Source organism: Oryctolagus cuniculus, chromosome 13, assembly GCF_964237555.1.
Source record: "Oryctolagus cuniculus chromosome 13, mOryCun1.1, whole genome shotgun sequence".
Lineage (NCBI taxonomy): Eukaryota > Metazoa > Chordata > Mammalia > Lagomorpha > Leporidae > Oryctolagus > Oryctolagus cuniculus.
The window spans coordinates 75,801,883-75,820,288 of NC_091444.1; the positions used below are offsets into that span (position 1 = coordinate 75,801,883).

Consider the following 18,406-nt stretch of genomic DNA (forward strand, 5'->3'; position numbering starts at 1 on the left):
CTGGCGTCATCTCTGGGTGTTTTTACAGGCTTCCTAAGTGTGAATTCAGGATTCCCACAGGTCTGTGTCAAGCACTCTTCCTTCCCGTCAGGTTCTATTCCTTTAACTCCCTGCTACTTATAAAGAATTGACATTCCTCCATCTACCGTCCCGTTTTCACCATTTGGTGCTTGTCAGTTCCTTGAAATGTTGCCGCCATGACTCATGGCATGGATTTCTTTTAACAGAAGCTAAAAGGCATTGACATCACAATTTAACAGTTGTTTTAAAAAGAGAAAATAAAAATGCACTTGCCAACTTCGAGGATTGTATGTATTATTGAATATTGTACTACGTTTCCACAGTGTGAATTTAGTAGTCTGTGTCATTTTCACGGCCTGAATTTTATTTCTTACTTGAGAAAACAAACTTCATTTCCAAATACTTATTTCATCTTTCTTCGGAATTGTCCTGGGAAGCAAAATAAATACCTTTCCAAAGAATAGCAAAGTCTTCCTTAATATGTCAATAATAATGAGGATAGAGTAGCAGTTTTTAAAATTTTGTGAAAGCTACTGTTATGACGATGGCTTTGGCCGTTTTGCAGATGGTCCACCCGCACTAGTCCTGTAATCAAGGCTATTTTCATCTTCTGCATCATCCTGCCCACTACCCTCCCACTAACTCCAGGGTGACCACTGACCTTCAAGATCACGCCACAAAGTCAAAAGGATTTTTCTTAAGACCAATACATGTAGCCTGTAAACTTTTAACCACAAGAGAAATGTCGTGAAAAAACACATAGAATTCCTTGGCACTGGTGTCAGAGTTCTAACCTATACAGCAGACATTTCAGAATTTGGGGTGCTCTTTACACGTATGCATCAAGCAGTTCAAATGCAGAACTTAGTTCAAGTAATTTAGCTAAGACAGTAGGAAAATATAAATGTTCTTGTCAGATTTTTAAAATTTTATTTGAGCTTTAAATATTTTATTTTAATATAAATTTTAAATTAAATAATGTTTATTTAAATTTTATTTAATTTTAATACAAGTTTCATGTATTAAAAAAATAAATCTTACATTATCAGTAAGTTTAGTAAGTTTAAATTAATACCTAGAACAGTAATTCTTATCCTTTTAGGAGTCATTGTTTCCTTTAAGAATAAGACATCTTAAAATTTCTGAAAAAAGAAGTGAAATGTCTACTCAGGAAAAAAACTGTACAGTTGTGGACACACATCTTTAACTTTATTCAAAGGATTCAAAACCTATTTTACATTCAGAGGGATGGTAAGCTCCTTAGTTGTAGACTATAAACTCAGGCTAAGAGATGTTAGTCTAGAAATACCTAGAAAGAAGCTAGTAAATAAATTCATATTTCAGTCTGTTGTTTAAAGATTGCCAGGGCTTGGAGTGGGACTTTGGTGCCGCTTGGGATGCCCACATCCCCTGTTGGGGTGCCTGGGTTTGAGTCCTGGCTCGGAGTCTAGTTTCAGCTTCCTGCTAAGGCACACCTTAGAAGGCATCAGACCCAGACCCTAGCTCAAGCAGTTGGCTCCCTGACATCCACATGGGAGACTCAGTTTGAGTTCCTGGCTCCTGGCTTTGGTCTGACCCAGGCCCAACTGTTATGAGCACTTGGGGATTGAATCAACAGGGCAGAGATTTCTCTTTGAGCCTTTCTGTCTGTTTCTGTCTCTCTACCTTTTTAAATAAATAAATATTTGTAAAAATCAACAGGAATGGAGCACAAATATGGAGGGGGAAGATTTATTTAAAACAAAATTAATTTAATTTAATTTATTCTAGGACTCGTGTATTGAATGCCTATCTTTGGGTGCCTAAAACAATTTGATTTTTGAAGCACAGCAAAACAAACATAAAAATAAAAGCTTCTCCAAAGACTTTATGTATAATGTGCTTGAAATAGCAGATTAATATATTGAAAGCACTCGTGATAGAAACTGGCCTCAGAAAATTACCTGGTTTCTCCCTCATTTCATTTCTTTCTTTCTTTCTTCCTTCCTTTCGTTCGTTCATTCGTTCTTTCGTTCTTTCGTTCGTTCGTTCTCTTTCTCTTTCTCTCTTTCTTTCTTTTTTTGACAGGCAGAGTTAGACAGTTAGAGAGAGAGAGACAGAGAGAAAGTTCTCCCTTTTCTGTTGGTTCATCCCCCAAAAGGCCACTATGGCTGGTGCTGCACCGACCTGAAGCCAGGAGCCAGGTGCTTCCTCCTGGTCTCCCATGGGGTGCAGGGCCCAAGCACTTGCGCCATCCTCCACTGCACTCCCTGGCCACAGCAGAGAGCTGGCCTGGAAGAGGAGCAACCGGGACAGAACCGGCATCCCAACCGGGACTAGAACCCAGAGTACCAGCGCCGCAGGCAGAGGATTAGCCTAGTGAGCTGCGGTGCCGGCCTCTCATTTCTTTTCTACAAAACATGTAAGGAAGGGTGAGACTTCCTAAGTGGAATGCCATGAGAGATGATGAGATGAGGGAAAAGCGTTAAAAGGTTTATTTTGTTGGCAGCTCCTATATATTTTCCTTATAAATCTACTCATATTTTCCTCAATTGCGAATTATAATGTTTTGAGAATATTTTGTTCCATTGTACATACATATTGCCAGTTGTACGTAGGTTTCTGCCATTGTCCTGTGGGAGAGAAAACTAGAAATCAGAACATTTTCACACTACAAAGCCTGACCTAATTCAACTTCTTTTTTATAGAAGTAGAGAGAGACGTAGTATGACTTGCTCAAGGTCACACAGCTACTCAAGGTCAGAGCCAGGATTCAAATTGGTGCGGCTTCCATTTTCTCTATTATGTCACAGATATGTTCCATGTGGTCCAAAGTAATGTCAACCACAGTGAATTCTTGGTACCAAGTTTACAGCTTGCAACATTTTTTTTTTTGTGGGGCAATCATTGCAACACAGCGGGTTAAGCCACCTCTTGGGACACACTTGATTAGAGTGCCTGGCATCAGATCCTGCCTAAGTTTCTAAAATCCAGCTTTCTGTAAATGCAGCTGGGAGGCAGCAGATGATGGTCCAAGCACTTGGGTCCCTGCCTCCCACGTAGGAGACTCAGAGAGATGAAGCTCATGGCTCCTGGCTTTTGCCTGGCCCAGCCCTGGCTGTTGCAGGTGTTTGAGGGAGTGAACCAATGGATGGACGAACTCTTGTGTGTCACCCTGCATTTCAAATAAGTGAATCTTAAAAAAAAAAAAAAAAACAACACAAGAATCAAGACAATGACCACAGTCATAGGGTGAGGTTTCTTCATGCAAGGATATTGCTGATGCTTCCTGAGAAGAAATGCAATGTTTAATTCTTGACAAGAAATCATTCCACATCTTTATAACCATCCTTATAACCATTGTCATGGTTATAGTGAAAAGTCCAATGCGGAGGAAACAGCACCCACGAATACTGGCTGTCTGGATTAAGCCAGAAGCTGGAGGAAACAGGATAGGGTGGAGGTGGGTAGTGATTATTCTAGGCAGAATCTTATTTTCTCAATCATACCAAGCAGCTCCAGCAATTTTTTAAGGATCTTAATCCTGTGAAGTGAGCATTTCTAGGAATCAGGGGAGAGAGGGAAAAAAAGGAGTGGAACGTTACAGGAAAGGAGGAAGGGAGGTGTACGACCACCTCACCACCTAGCACACTTGTCAGGGCCCAAGAATAAGGATATGCACAGAAGACTTTCCTATTTTCCTCATGTTTGAGAAACGCAGCAGAATTCATTGTGTCTGAGCTTTCCAATCCGTTCCTGCACCGACAGCCATGAGCCAGGGGGCCACAGCTGAGCCATGTGGTTGCCTGGCCCCTTTGCAAAACAGACCCAGTATTACTCATCCTCAAAGCTGAGAACTAATTATGGACACAACCAAAACCCCCAGATGAAAGTGCAGCGGCCACAGCTCTCAGTAATAGCAAGGGTCAGGCTAATAAAAATTAGCATGCATCCTCATTTTGCTTGAGAGACAGTTTCAGAATCCCTAGCCCCATCCGTGTGTCCTTTTGTCTTGGCTTGGCTTTTTATTTCAGATTGTGGAGAAGCAGGTTTAGGGAAGGTTATCAGCTCCACCTCCCTGGAGACACCAATATTGACTAAGACTAAACAAGCAAATAGTGTCAGATAACCTACTAAAATAAAGCAGGGAAAGTCATTATACTTTTACTTTATTGATCCAGTTCCTGGCTACAAGGGGGGGAAAAAAAAAACAACAACTTAGATTGTTAAAGCTGGAAATCTCTGCGGCTGCAACAGCATGTTGTTTAAAAGCATTACATTTATCTGCACATAGAAAACAAGACATTATACCAAGCAGGGCCCCTGCTGAATAGCTGGGCGATCTGCTTAACACCACACAAACAATGCTGCACAGGCTAGGAGGGAGAAAAACACCGCAGGGTGGGACACGTGCCTTTGGAAAAATTGATACACATGCTTTCTGAGTAGATAAATGGCTTTCTTTTGATGTAGTATTTATTCATTATTTTAAATGCCGTTTTTAAGAGAGCAGCATCCTTTGCAGAGAAAGGTCTTGAGAATGAGGTCCATTTGAGTTTTCTTTACAATCCTATTCCAAGCTCATGGAATCCAAATGATTGTGAATGAGTGAGTGGTATCTGTCTTGATTTGTTTTCTGTTGCTGTTACTGAATTCCACAGACTGAGAGATTTGTAAAGAATATAAAGGTTACATGGGTCACAGTTCTGAGTTCTGGAAAGTTCAAGATCAGGCAGTTGCATTGGGTCAGGTCCCTTGTTGGTGTGGGGACTCTCTGTAGGGCAGCACATTGAGAGGAGCCCAGTAGCTTGGGTCTCTGCTCCTTGTCTTGTGAAGCCATGGTGCCACTGAATTAGTATCCCAGCCTCAAAGTCTCATTTAATCTTCACTACCTCACACAGGTCCCTCTTCCAAACATCATGGTTGGATTAAGTTCCTATCCTCTTAATACCTCCCAATGGAGATTAGATTTCTTTTTTTTTTAAGATTTATTTATTTATTTGAAAGCCAGAGTTACACAGAGAGAGGAGAGGCAGAGAGAGAGAGAGAGAGGTCTTCCATCCGATGGTTCACTTCCCAATTGGCTGCAATGGCTGGAGCTGCACTGATCCAAAAGCAGGAGCCAGGAGCTTCCTCCAGGTCTCCCATGCGGGTTCAGGGGCCCAAGGACTTGGGCCATCTTCCACTGCTCTCCCAGGCCATAGCAGAGATCTGGATCGGAAGAGGAGCAGCTGGGACCTGAACCGGCGCCCATATGGGATGCCGGCGCTTCTGGCCAGGGTGTTAACCCGCTTTGCCACACTGCCGGCCCCTATAGATTAGATTTTAGCATGAATTAAGCCTTAGCCATACCTATTAAGATAATATCTAAATGTTAATATATTTCACTTTGACAATCGTGCCAATCTGTAAATCATCCCTAGAGAAAAGGAAAACATGAACTAGCTGGGAGATGAGCTCTTTCCTACTATACAGACACACACAGACACACATATACATGAAGAGTCTTCCAAAGGTTCATCACAGGCACATATTATGGAAAAACTGTGCATGAATTTCAAAATTTTACGTATAATAACCTGTCTTAAGTTCCATTTTCTACAAACTTCTTTTTAAATTTTATTTAATTTTCTTTGAGAAGGAGAGAGAGAGAGAGGGAGCAGAGATACTGTTCACGGGTACATTCCCCAAATGGCCAGGAGAAAACCTATGTGACCTTGATTTTGGCCTGAGTTTTTAGATACAATGCCAAAGGCATTATCTATGAAGGAAATAATTGACAAGCTGGTCTTTGATAAATTAAAACTCTGTTTTGAGAAAGATACTGCCAAGAGAATGAAAAAGCAAGCTAGGTACCAGGAGAAAATATTTGCAAAAGACATATCTGATAAACACAGTTTCCAAAATACACAGAGAATTCTTATAGCTTAATAAAAGAAAACAAACCATTTGATTTAAAAATGAGCCAAAGATCTTTGCAGGCCCCTCCCCAAATAGGATACATGGATGGCAGAGAACCACATGAAAGGATTCCCAATATCGTGTGTCATCAGGGAATGACAGATTAAAGCAACAAGATGTCATTACTCACGTGTTAAAGTGGCCACAGTCCAGAGCCTTGGCAGCATTAGCGGCTGGCGAACATGTGGGCAACAGGAACTCGCATTGACTCCTGGAATGCAACATGCGCAGCCTCTCTGGAAAACAGTTTGCAGCTTCCTACACAGCTGAACACACGTGTACTCTACAAGTCAGCAATGGCACTGCTTCGTATTTACCCAAAGGAGTGGAAACTTTGAGTCCACAAAAACTTGCATGTGAATGTTCATTGTAGTTTTATTCATGCTTGCTAACACTTGAAAGCAACCAAGAGCTGCTTCAGTAGGTGAGTGGATACATCAGTTGTGGGAGGCACAGACAATGGAATATCATTTAGCGTGAGAAAGAAATGAGCTCTCAAGCAATGAAAACACATGGAAGGATCTGAAATTCTTTCAGTGAAAAAAGCCAGTCTGAATCTTGCTGCGTGATCTCATCAAGTAGAGAGGGAAAATATGGAGGCTATAATAAGGACCAGGGGTTGTTAGAAGCCCCAGGGGGAGGAGGAATGAACAGGCAAACACAGAGGACTTCTAGTGTAGTGAGACTACTCTATGTGATACCACAGTGATGAATACAGGCCATTATGGATTTGCCCAAAGACATGGGATGTACAGCACCAACAGTGGATCTTTTTAAGGGTTTATTTATTTATTTTCACTTATTTGAGAGGCAGAGTGACAGAGGGAAAGATACACAGAGAGATCGATCTTCCATCCACTGATATACTCCCTCCAACAGGCAGGTCTAGGCTAGGCCAATGCCAGGAGTCTGGAAGTCCACCCTGGTCTACCAGGTGGGTGGCAGAGATCCAAGCACTTCGGTCATCATCTGTTGCCTTCCCAGATACATCAGACACTTTAGATAGGAAGTAGAGTAGCTTGGATTCAAACCGGCACGGATGCTGGCATAACAAGCCAGCAGTTTTTCTTTCTTTTTTTTTTAACTTTTATGTAATGAATATAGATTTCCAAAGTACAGCTTATGGACTACATTGGCTCCCCCCCTCCCCCGATGACTTCCCTCCCACCCGCAACCCTCCCCTTTCCCGCTCTCTCTCCCCTTCCATTCATATCAAGATTCATTTTCAATTTTCTATATATACAGAAGATCAGTTTAGCATACATTAAGTAAAGATTTCAACAGTTTGCACCCACATAGAAACACAAAGTGAAAAATACTGTTTGAGTACTCGTTATAGCATTAAATCTCAATGTACAGCACATTAAGGACAGAGATCCTACATGAGGAGTAAGTGCACAGTGACTCCTGTTGTTGACTTTACAAACTGACACTCCTGTTTATGGCATCAGTAATCTCCCTATGCTCCAGTCATGAGTTTCCAAGGCTATGGAAGCCTTTTGAGTTCTCCGACTCTCATCTTATTTAGACAAGGTCATAGTCAAAGTGGAAGTTCTCTCCTCCCTTCAGAGAAAGGTACCTCCTTCTTTGAAGACCTGTTCTTTCCACTGGGATCTCACTCACAGAGATCTTTCATTTAGGTCCTTTTTTTTTTTTTTTTTTTTTTTTTTTGCCAGAGTGTCCAAGCCAGCAGTTTTTCAACCTGCCATCACATCACCAACCTCTCCTCGTTTCTCTTTTTCTGATTTCTTTGTCTCTTTGTTTTAATTTTATTGCATGTGTTTTCATGGGCTACGCCAGTCCTTTACCTTCCTTGCAACCTGTTAAGACCTTTACTTACTCTTTCTTTTCTTATTGAACTTCTCTGCATTATTGTTAAAAATCTCCAGCATGGATTCTGTTGTCTATCGCTCTTGGCCCTCCCTTCTGCTCTCTTTTCCTTTCTCATATTATCACCTGGCGAAGCTTCACTCTCTGCCTGTGCTTCCTGCCCCTGAGCAGGCATTTGCCTAGCGATTAAGGCACCTGTAAAGGTGCCTGTATCCCATATCAGAGTTCCTGGGCTCCAGTCCAGGTTCCACTGTACATTCCAGCTTCTTGCTAATGCACACCCTGGGAGGCAGCGGGAGATGACAGCTCAAGTAATTAAGTCTTTGCCACTCATATGGGAGGCCTGGATTGAGTTTCTAGCTCCCAGCTTCAACTCGGCCCTTAGCACTTGGGGAAGTAAACTAGTGAATGGGAGTGCTTGCTCTGTCTCTCTCTGTCTTTGCCTCTCAAATGGAAAAAAAATTATGCAAAATATGAGTTAGGAAAGCATCCACAAATAAAGAAAGTCAGGTTGAATGTTCCCTCTGGAGAAGACAGGAAAGGTGCCATGGGATGGTGGGACTTACACATTGTTGTCAAATTCTAGCGTTTGGCTTTGATGGGGGCTAAATGGAAATTTGCTTTATAATATTTCATTAAGTTGTCCATTTATGTTTTGTGCAGTTTCAGGCATATGTATTATACTTCATAAAAAATGATAGAATAAAACAAAATTGAGTTTACAATGATCAAGAGTGTTATACTTTTTTTTTTTTTTTGCCAAGTATTTGTTATATACCAAGAAGCCTATCACTAGTGAGTGTACAAGTAAGCCTTTGGTAGTGGAAGAAAATATTGCTGAACAAAGACTTCTTTCTCCAGGATACATTATATGAAACCATATCATGAGAAGAAAAATTTGATGATAAATCTGCTTACAGAAACATAAGCCTAACTTCCTCCCCCCATAACTTCAGGGATGCTAAAACTTCTCACAGGCTCATTCTCCTGGGGGATTTAAACTGTCTTCCATGGTTTTGATGTAGGCAAGAGGTAGCTAGCAAGGAGCTGAGGTCACCAGCCCCTTTCTGCAGCTCCACCTGCTCGGACCAACCTCTGCCCCATCCCATGCAGAGGAAAACCACAGTATAATCAACATGGCTACCAGTTGCTTCCCTCTGATGACCTTTAGCTAATTATAATATAATTATAATAAAATTTCCATGGCTGACACTCCTACTCCCATCATGTCCCTGACACCATGGCACTTCACAAAGTTCCAAAAAAATGACAGGGAAATGGGTAGTGTGCAAATTCTGTCCCTAAACCCCAACCTCTATGAATATTCAGTTAAACCCCAGCCCAGATACCACTCCCAGTGTCTCCAGATCATATAAAAGGATGGCTCCCAACCCATCTGAGTGCAGCTCATTCTTGGGTATGCCTGTACTTCCCCTCCAGCATGTGCTTTTGCTTTGAATGCAAATACATTTTGTTCCCATGTCTCATCCTCAAATTCTTTCTTGCATTGGAGACACAAACCTGGACCCACCCATCCCATGATGGTTGGCAACTGCCTGACACTTTGATGAACAGCCCAAGGGAAAGAGGACCTTATTTGGGGTGAACAGAGGAGGAGTGATGTCTAATCATGCGAATGAATACAGCCCTGTGGTGATTTAACCTGGGTATCAGGTACAGAAAGTGGGGGCAGGAGGGAAGACAGAAGAGAAGAAAGACAGTATCTAAAAAGCAAAGATGATAATCAATCTCTTCCATCCAGGCAAGCGTAGCAAACAGGGTGCCACATGCTCTGTCTACCCTGGAGAGATAGAGCCCACTTTCCTTGAGTAACGTATTCTCAGGGCAAAAAAAATGTAAAAGAAGAAGAGGAGGAGAAGGAAAAAAAAGAGGAGATGGGGAGGAGGAGAGAAGAGGAAGAAATAGTGTGTTGGTAATTTCCTGGGAAATGTAATTTACTGAAACCATTCCCCTGGTGTCGTTTCAGCACATTTGCTTACCATAGGTAAGGGTGGGAGTGACAGAAAAACTAAAAAGAACTGGTATAAACACATTGAAAAGAGAGCCATGGCTTCCATCTGCAAATCCAGCAGGGACGCCCGCTGTGACTTTTCTTCTTGACGTGCAGGATGGGCGTCTTAGTAAGGAGCTTCAGACCCAAAGGACCAGCTCTGGAGAGCGTGGGTTCCATGTTTGCTCTCAGGGCTGTTCTCTGACTTTTGGAATCCCTGTAAGGGTTTCCCGAGGGTGGTCCTGGGTGCTGTCTCTGCCCTATGATTGTGAGAGTCTACGTTCATGTTTCTTCCATTTCCCTTCTCTTCCCCCATCCCCAGCTGCTCCTACTACTAATCCAAACTCCCTCTGCCATATTGTGTCTGAAAGCACAGCTTATCAAAACATAAAGGTAAACTATTTTGAAATTGGCATTTTCCAATGGACTGTTAGTACATGAAATTTTAAGAATATATGAAGTTTTGATCACTTTACCATTAGGTATATTGTCTAATAACTTCTAATTACACTACATGGTACTCTTTCAAGCAGTCATATCCTGGGATGGCTTTTATAGAAAAATCTTATAATCTGTCCAAAATGGGTCATTTGGCATTCAGTTTATTACCACAAAGCCTGATGTGCAAGATAATTTTTATTTGTTGATGAAATCTTATCAAGAAATATATTTGCTGGGGGCTGGCGCTTTGGCCAGCAGGTAAAGCCCCCGCCTACAGTGCCATCATCCCATATAGGTGCCAATTCAAGTCTCGGCTGCTCCACTTCTGTGGGGAGCCATTGCACGGCGCCCTAAAGATGGCGCCGGCTCCTTTCTCCCGGAAGGACTGGCGAGAAACAAACATCTCCTAATAAGGAGATGGCTGAGCTCCCTTCCGGCTTCCGCATTGCTGTACCTATCAATCCTTGCCACTTGGCTGCTTTTGATTGGTGTGCTGATGGCTATAAGAGGGATGGGAGAGGGAAGGAGGCGGAAGAAGAAGCTTGTTCAAGGTTCCTGAATAAACTGCTTGAAGAAGAGTTCGGGTCGTGTCTTCCTTGCTGGTCGAGGGACGCGACAACTGGTGGCCAGTACGGGGAACCATCTCAAACGCGAACTCAGAACTTCCTGCAGTCAGGGCAGCGCTGGTAAGTCCCCCAGGAAAATAAGGTGGGGATCCGCGATAACAGCGGGCAGTCCTGCGACAATAGCGGGAGGATAGCTCTGCGATTAAAGCAGAGGAAGTTCTGCGACAAAAGCAGAAGGAGCTCTGACCCGTGGCCAGGGAAAGAGTACAATATTTGACGGTGGGTAATTCACAGTCCCATCCAATTTTTCTGGCGCTGAATGCGCTGCTTTGAGAAAACAGTTTGAAACTTAAGCCTAGTACATTGCATAGGTTTTTACGTAACTGCGATACCATTGCACCCTGGTATGGGGTTTCGGGAAGCCTTACTATCCCTTCATGGGACAAACTAGGCAGGGATTTGGATTTTGCATTTGAACAGGGTAATCTCGAAAGGGGAGTGAGACCAATATGGAAGTTAGTGCGAGCATGCCTTGAGGATGAGCAGTGTAGTGAAACTATTCTGAGCGGTCAAGCTGCCTTGGAGGAGCTTCAGGAAGAGCGCTCCGAGAGAGCTGCCAGTGAAAAAGGGAAAACTTTGAAGGAGAGTCAGAAAAGAACTAGGAAAAAACTGTACCCCGATCTTTCCGAGTTGCGCAGCCCCTCCTTAGTAAGTAGTACTAGTGCAGAAAGTAGCTCAGAAAGCAGCAGTGAGTCTGAAGAGTGTGGTGATAACAAAGAGTCTGGTATAAAGCAAGTACGGGAATTGAATCGGCAAATGAGGATTTCCAAAAATTACAGCCGCTGAGCCATTACCAGGTGCTCCAAATATATTTACGGATGGGTCAAAAACAGGCTGTGGCCGGCGCCGCGGCTCACTAGGCTAATCCTCCGCCTAGCGGCGCCGGCACACCGGGTTCTAGTCCCGGTCGGGGCGCCAGATTCTGTCCCGGTTGCCCCTCTTCCAGGCCAGCTCTCTGCTGTGGCCAGGGAGTGCAGTGGAGGATGGCCCAGGTGCTTGGGCCCTGCACCGCATGGGAGACCAGGAAAAGCACCTGGCTCCTGGCTCCTGCCATCGGATCAGCGCGGTGCGCCGGCCGCAGCACACCGGCCGCGGCGGCCATTGGAGGGTGAACCAACGGCAAAGGAAGACCTTTCTCTCTGTCTCTCTCTCTCTCACTGTCCACTCTGCCTGTCAAAAAATAAAAAAAATAAATAAATAAATAAATAAATAAATAAAAACAGGCTGTGGGGTTTATATGGTAGAGGCTAATGACCCGGTATTTCATCAGTTTCAGCCAGGCTCACCTCAAGTTGTGGAATTAAAAATAGTTATTGAAGTCCTTAAGCAGTGCTCTTTTGCCTTTAACTTGTTGTCAGATTCCTTATATGTGGTGAACGCATTAAAGATATTGGAAACCGCAGGACTGATTAAACCTTCTAGCCCAATTGTATCCCTAATGTCAGGTGATTGCTCATTGTCTGGATGCATGGGCCGCCTGGGGGAGACCCCAGGTGCTAAAAACTGATAATGGCCTGGCCTATACATCTCAAACCTTTACCACCTATTGCCAAAAAATGGAGGTTCAACTTGTCCATGGATTGCCATACAATCCTCAGGGCCAGGGCATAATTGAGCGAGCACACCGCACACTGAAAGAATATCTTTTAAAACAAAAAGGGGGACGCGACAGGCCAGGAGAAAGAGAGAGGAAAAATTCCACAGGTATCTTGACCTAGAGAAAAGTCTTAATTCGATAACCCTTTCCAACTTGATGGGTTTTTCTCTTTACAGTTAATAAAAACTTAAGCAATGGGCTCATACGCTAATAATCAATTCTTTTCTGTGCTGCTGTAGCTAACTTATCTAATGAGAGTTTTCATGTGTCTTGAAGGTTTCGCATTTTTCTATTGCCAGTATGAGTCTTGATTGGAAAAACTGCACCATGAAGCTGTTTACGTTATATCTTTAATGTTTAAGTGAGTACCTAACTTTGATCAGATCTAGTCCACAGCCTTGGTTAAACGTACTAATTTTTGACTAAAATGGTTTGACTCTCTGATAGTTTAAATTCTAAACCGAGTCTTTCAACTTTGGGGCTTCCAGTCGGATCCCTGGAACTCTCAAAGGGTGGGACTCTAAATTTGTTAAAGTAACAGCTGTTTGAGTCAATTCAAATTATACAAAGTGTATTAAAATGTAGTAAATGATGTCAAATCTATGTTGTATTCATGTTTTTGCTTTTCAGCTAAAGTAGTCTTATAAAAATGAGAGTAAATTCTGTGTATACAAGCCTTTATGTTGTTAACTCAAGTAAGCCAATACAGATTGGTTCAGAAAATTGGGTTAATGCAAACGCCCTTTGGTTTACTTGCTCAGTTTTACATTTACATGTCTTTGATATGCTTTAAACTTGTTTCTCTTAAGGATGAAGATCTTTTCAAAGTTGTAAATATGCACTAGTGACTGTTGCTGCCCAAGTGGTGTTATCCTTATGTTACTTAAAAGCATGGAAATGTAATTTTGACTTTTAATTCAGATAATGGTGTGGTATTCATTAATAGCTCAGTGTTTTAAGTTATCCAGGCGTCGGTGCTAAGTAAAATATGGAAAACATATTATGTGTACTTTTAACATCTTAAATTTGATAAGAGACTTTTAAGTTTGCCAGCATGTATTCTCATAGGTTGTCCATACATGATAATTCAAGACTGTAAAAGTAACTACAGGTATAAAGTTTCAGAAGGTGTGAGCAAGTCATGAAAAGTTGTAAAAAGTTTACGATTTTAAAACATTGTTTACAGAGTTTTCTATAAGTTAAATGTTAATGCCAAAATTACACTAACCTAAAGTTGAAGTCTGATCTTCTGTTATAACAATGGGATTTTTTAAAATGTGTACTAATGTTAGTAATTATCTGGAAATGGTCTCAATTGTAAATCTTAAAATCTGTTGTTGCAAAAACTGTAACGTCGCTTTTTAACAGTGTCTGCTTAATCAGTTACTCTGCCATTTCTAAAGTTAGGTCGTGTAAGCTCTTTTTAACTCTGTTAAATAGTTCTGAGTTATGTGATAATTTCATGTGCTAACTCTTATGTTCAAGGTTTTTGTATTTCTGGTTTACCTAAAAATTCATGTTCTGCCAAGTAAATGTGTACTCTACTGTCTGTTAAGTTATGATTGATAAAAAGTATTAAGTCTTAAAAAGTTATGTTAAATATTATGATCAGATCTGGTCTAAAAGTGTTAAAATCGCCCTGACTAAATGTTAAGGAATTCTATTTTGACCAGATACTCTAAGTTCTCTTGGCACCTTTAACAGACTTTCTGAAAATCAAAGTTCTAAATTCTCTGAACTTTTGGTATCTCCAGAGGGCCCCTGGAGATGTCAAAAGAGATATCTCTCATCTTGCAGAGATAATAACCAATCGGGCTGTTTAGATTAAAAGTGGTGCCAAGATGTGAAATGATGCTAAACTTCAGCTATAAACATGTTTCTTTCTAGCTGCTCCAGTCTCTGGCTCAGAAGCCAGATCCTTTAAAGAGGGACTGACAAAGTCTAAGAAGCATCCCATGGTCATGATTTGCATCACCTCAATGTCCAAACCTTAAGCTTTGGCAGATGGATGTTACCCATTTCTCTGAATTTGGTAAACTAAAATACATACATGTTTCTTTAGATACATGTTCAGGTTTTGTTTTTGCCACCCCACAATGCGGCGAGGCTGCCAAACATCTCTCATTGCCTTCAGGCCTTTGCTGTTCTAGGAACCCCTATACAGATAAAAACTGATAATGGCCCAGCGTATACTTCCAACTCTTTTAAGCACTTCTGTACTAACTTCCACATCTCATCACCGGGATTCCTTATAATCCCCAGGGACAAGGTATTGTGGAACGAGCACATGCCACATTAAAAAATTATTTACAAAAAATAAAAAAGGGGGAATACGGGACCATGGCATATTCCCCACAAAAATGGCTATCACATGCTCTTTTCATTTTAAATTTTCTAATACTGGATAATCAAGGGAAAACTGCAGCTGATCGTCACTTGCATCCTGAAACCAAAAGACAACAAGTCTATGTGAAGTGGAAAGACCCTCTAACTGCTCAATGGTATGGACCTGACCCTGTTTTAATATGGGGACGTGGACATGTTTCTATATTCTCGATGGTTACCTGAGCGACTGGTACGGCAAACAATGTCACAAAGCAGCCCCTCGATCTTCATTATAACATTGCTGATTGGGATCGTTACTGCAGCCGTTATAACCGCCATTTCCATTGCAGCTGTGGGCGCTACAACAGCTGCTATAGCGCTCACAGGGACAGTTCAAACTGCTAATACCCTGAATAATTTGACGGCCTCCGTGGCTGCTGCTTTGGATACTCAGACATCCTTAAATGTACATATAAAGGGAGGCTTGATGATTGTTAATCAGCGTGTGGATTTGGTACAGGAGCAGGTGGATACTCTCTGGCAGCTTGCTCAGCTAGGGTGTGAGTGGAAATTTTCAGGGTTGTGTGTGACCTCTGTTCAGTACGATAACATGACTCAGGCAGCAAATTACTCTAAACAGTTGTCTCAGATGCTCTTGCAGAATTGGTCCGCAGAATTTGACTACACCTTGAAGCAACTGTGCCTTGCCGTGGTCACCATCAACTCCACATGTGTGGATGTCTCCTTCGCATCTGGATTGTCATCCTGGATCTGCACAGCCGTCTCCAACCTGAAGGAGTGGGTGGGACTTGGAGCTTTGACGGGTTGTTGTTACTTGTGTTATTTTGCCTGTGGTGTTTGTGCAGGATGAGGACAGCTCATCGGCGGGAATTGGCCATGATAGCTCAAGCCTTTTATGCCCTTGAGGCTGGACAATCACCACAAGCATGGCTGGCCTTCCTTGAATGCTAGGCATGGGTGCAGGGTGCGAGGCAAAGCACTGCAGAGAGAACGAGCCATTACGTTCTCTGGAAGGCAAGTCTGTCTGCATGTGGGTTGGCATCCCAGATCCCACCCCCGCGAAAAGGATGCTGTTCCAGGTGGATGCCTGGCAGTGGGGGACAGACCCCTACCTTCTCCTGTAATCCTTAGATGCCTGGTTCTAAAACAAAAAGAGGGAACTGTGGGGAGCCATTGCACGGCGCCCTAAAGATGGCGCCGGCTCCTTTCTCCCGGAAGGACTGGCGAGAAACAAACAACTCCTAATAAGGAGATGGCTGAGCTCCCTTCCGGCTTCCGCATTGCTGTACCTATCAATCCTTGCCACTTGGCTGCTTTTGATTGGTGTGCTGATGGCTATAAGAGGGATGGGAGAGGGAAGGAGGCGGAAGAAGAAGCTTGTTCAAGGTTCCTGAATAAACTGCTTGAAGAAGAGTTCGGGTCGTGTCTTCCTTGCTGGTCGAGGGACGCGACACACTTCTGATCCAGTTCTCAGCTATGGCCTGGGAAAGCAGTAGAGGATTGCCCAAGTGCTTGGGCACCCATGTGGGAGACCCAGAAGAAACTCTTCGCTCCTGGCTTCAGATCAGCACAGCTCTGGCCATTGCAGCCAATTGGGGAGTGAACCAGTGCATAGAAGACTCTCTCTCTACTTCTCTTTCTCTCTGTGTGTGACTCTGACTTTCAAATAAATAAATGAACAAAGCTTAAAAAAAAGAAGTGTATTTGCTGAAACATTCTAAAAATGTCTCACTGAGAAAAATTCACTTATTTTCTGAATTCATCAATATAGCTGTCTTTAAATTATAAACAATGTCAATGACTGAAATTGCATCAAATAAGTTAAAAAGACTCTTCAACAGTGTGGTAGAAAAACATAGAACATTTTCTTTAAGTGTTAGTTCTAGTTCTTCCTTTTCTGAATCGGGGCATCAATTGCTTCAACTTCTACCTGCCACACAAAGGACTGTGAAGATCAAATCTTAGTGTGTGAATATATCCTTATCATTGTTTACCAAAAAATAAAGTTTTGACACTATCAGAATTACCAAGTGATTAGAATTAGCAAAAGCATGTGTGACAAACATTAAATTCCATTTAATGAGGCCTGACTTGGGGGTAGTCTGAACAGGAAGGCCGTTGTACTGGAGCAAGTCACATGGCTAGTGGGTGAACTGAGCCCAATATTTCTCATATAGCTCAATTTTGCTTTTCATCTTTGCATCTTTCAACCAGTATTTAAGCACTTTCTTCCTGCCAGGCATTGTGCTAGGTGCCAGGGCATGCAATTAGCTCTAAATTCACTTCCCTTGCTGAGAGCTAGAATATGCAAGCATCTTATGATCCAGCTTGAAAGATACTGAGCTTACAGATAGCTATGTCCTATGCTCTAGGTCAGGAGTTGGCACACTATGGCTCACAGGCCAAAGTTGACTCTTTGATTGCTTTTGTAAATAAGGCTTGTGTGCCATCTCTGGCTGCTTTTGTGATAACAATGGCAAAGTTGGGTAGTCAGTGTGAGAGAGACCAAATGGTCTACAAATTCAGAAATCATTCGATACCTGGCTTTTTATATCAGAAGCTTCCTAGCATCTGTCCTAGAGAACTGGCAGAGCAACCAAAAGGATGAAACCAGGTCACTGAATGACCACATGGAGCAGAGGCGCCTCAAGAATCTGAACCTTTCACCCTTGGGAAGACTATATGAGGGAGAAACAAGCTGCTGCGTCTTCTTTCTTTCTTTCTTTCTTTCTTTCTTTCTTTCTTTCTTTCTTTCTTTCTTTCTTTCTTTCTTTCTTTCTTTCTTTCTCTCCCTTCCCTTCCCTTCCCTTCCCTTCCCTTCCCTTCCCTTCCCTTCCCTTCCCTTCCCTTCCCTTCATTTTCTTTCTTTCTTTCTTTTTGTTTTTGATAGGCAGAGTGGACAGTGAGAGAGCAGAGAGAAAGGTCTTCCTTTGCTGTTGGTTCACCCTTCAGTGGCCGCTGCAGCTGGCGCGGTGGCACTGATCCGAAGCCAGGAGCCAGGTGCTTCTCCTGGTCTCCCATGGGGTGCAGGGTCTAAGCACTTGGGCCATCCTCCACTGCACTCCCGGGCCACAGCAGAGAGCTGGCCTGGAAGAGGGGCAACTGGCACAGAATCTGGTGCCCCAACCAGTACTAGAACTGGGGTGCTGGTGCTGGAGGCAGAGGATTAGCCTATTGAGCCGTGGCGCCGGCCAAGTGTCTTCTTTTTTCATTATTTATTTATTTGAAAGACAGTTACAGAGAGTGGGAGAGACTCACACACACACACACACACACACACACACACATCTTCCAGCTGCTGGTTTACTACTCAAATGGCCACAACGGGTAGGGCTGGACCAGGTGGAAGCCAGGAGCTAGGAACACCATCGCGGTCTACCTCCGTGGGTCACAGAGGCTCAAGTACTTGGGCCATGTGCACTGCTTTCCCAGCAGCATTAGCAAAGAATTGGATCAGAAGTGCAGCATCGGGGCCGGCACATGGCTCACTTGGTTAATCCTCCACCTGCGGCACCGGCATCCCATATGGGTGCCGGGTTCTAGTCCTGGCTGCTCCTCTTCCAGTCCAGCTCTCTGGAAGGCAGTGGAGAATGG

General features: G+C 42.9%; 1 protein-coding gene and 1 long non-coding RNA gene across 3 annotated transcripts in view; one reads left to right on the plus strand and one right to left on the minus strand.

The window, feature by feature from the left end:
- Nucleotides 1-2,480: 2,480 nt before the first annotated feature.
- The window catches only part of LOC103350891 (uncharacterized), a 28,183-nt gene continuing 12,257 nt past the window's right edge, over nucleotides 2,481-18,406 (minus strand). The window contains exons 3-4 of one of the 2 annotated variants that reach the window (XR_518733.4): nucleotides 6,092-6,197; nucleotides 2,481-2,633 (exon numbers count right to left, since the gene is read on the minus strand). This is a non-coding gene — a long non-coding RNA (uncharacterized lncRNA). Of the gene's footprint in view, nucleotides 2,634-5,185; nucleotides 5,312-6,091; nucleotides 6,198-18,406 lie in introns of those variants that run through there. The other variant, XR_011381581.1, reaches the window with a different exon arrangement.
- On the plus strand, nucleotides 10,770-16,225 carry LOC138845010 (endogenous retrovirus group K member 25 Env polyprotein-like). Its single transcript, XM_070055770.1, has 2 exons — nucleotides 10,770-11,702; nucleotides 12,093-16,225. Exon 2 carries the CDS (start codon nucleotides 15,006-15,008, stop codon nucleotides 15,660-15,662), a length of 657 nt encoding a protein of 218 aa, XP_069911871.1. The 5' UTR covers nucleotides 10,770-11,702; nucleotides 12,093-15,005; the 3' UTR covers nucleotides 15,663-16,225.

Excerpts from the sequence above, each read along its gene's own strand:
- LOC138845010 (XM_070055770.1), top strand. The coding sequence starts at position 15,006 with ATGTTTCTATATTCTCGATGGTTACCTGAGCGACTGGTACGGCAAACA.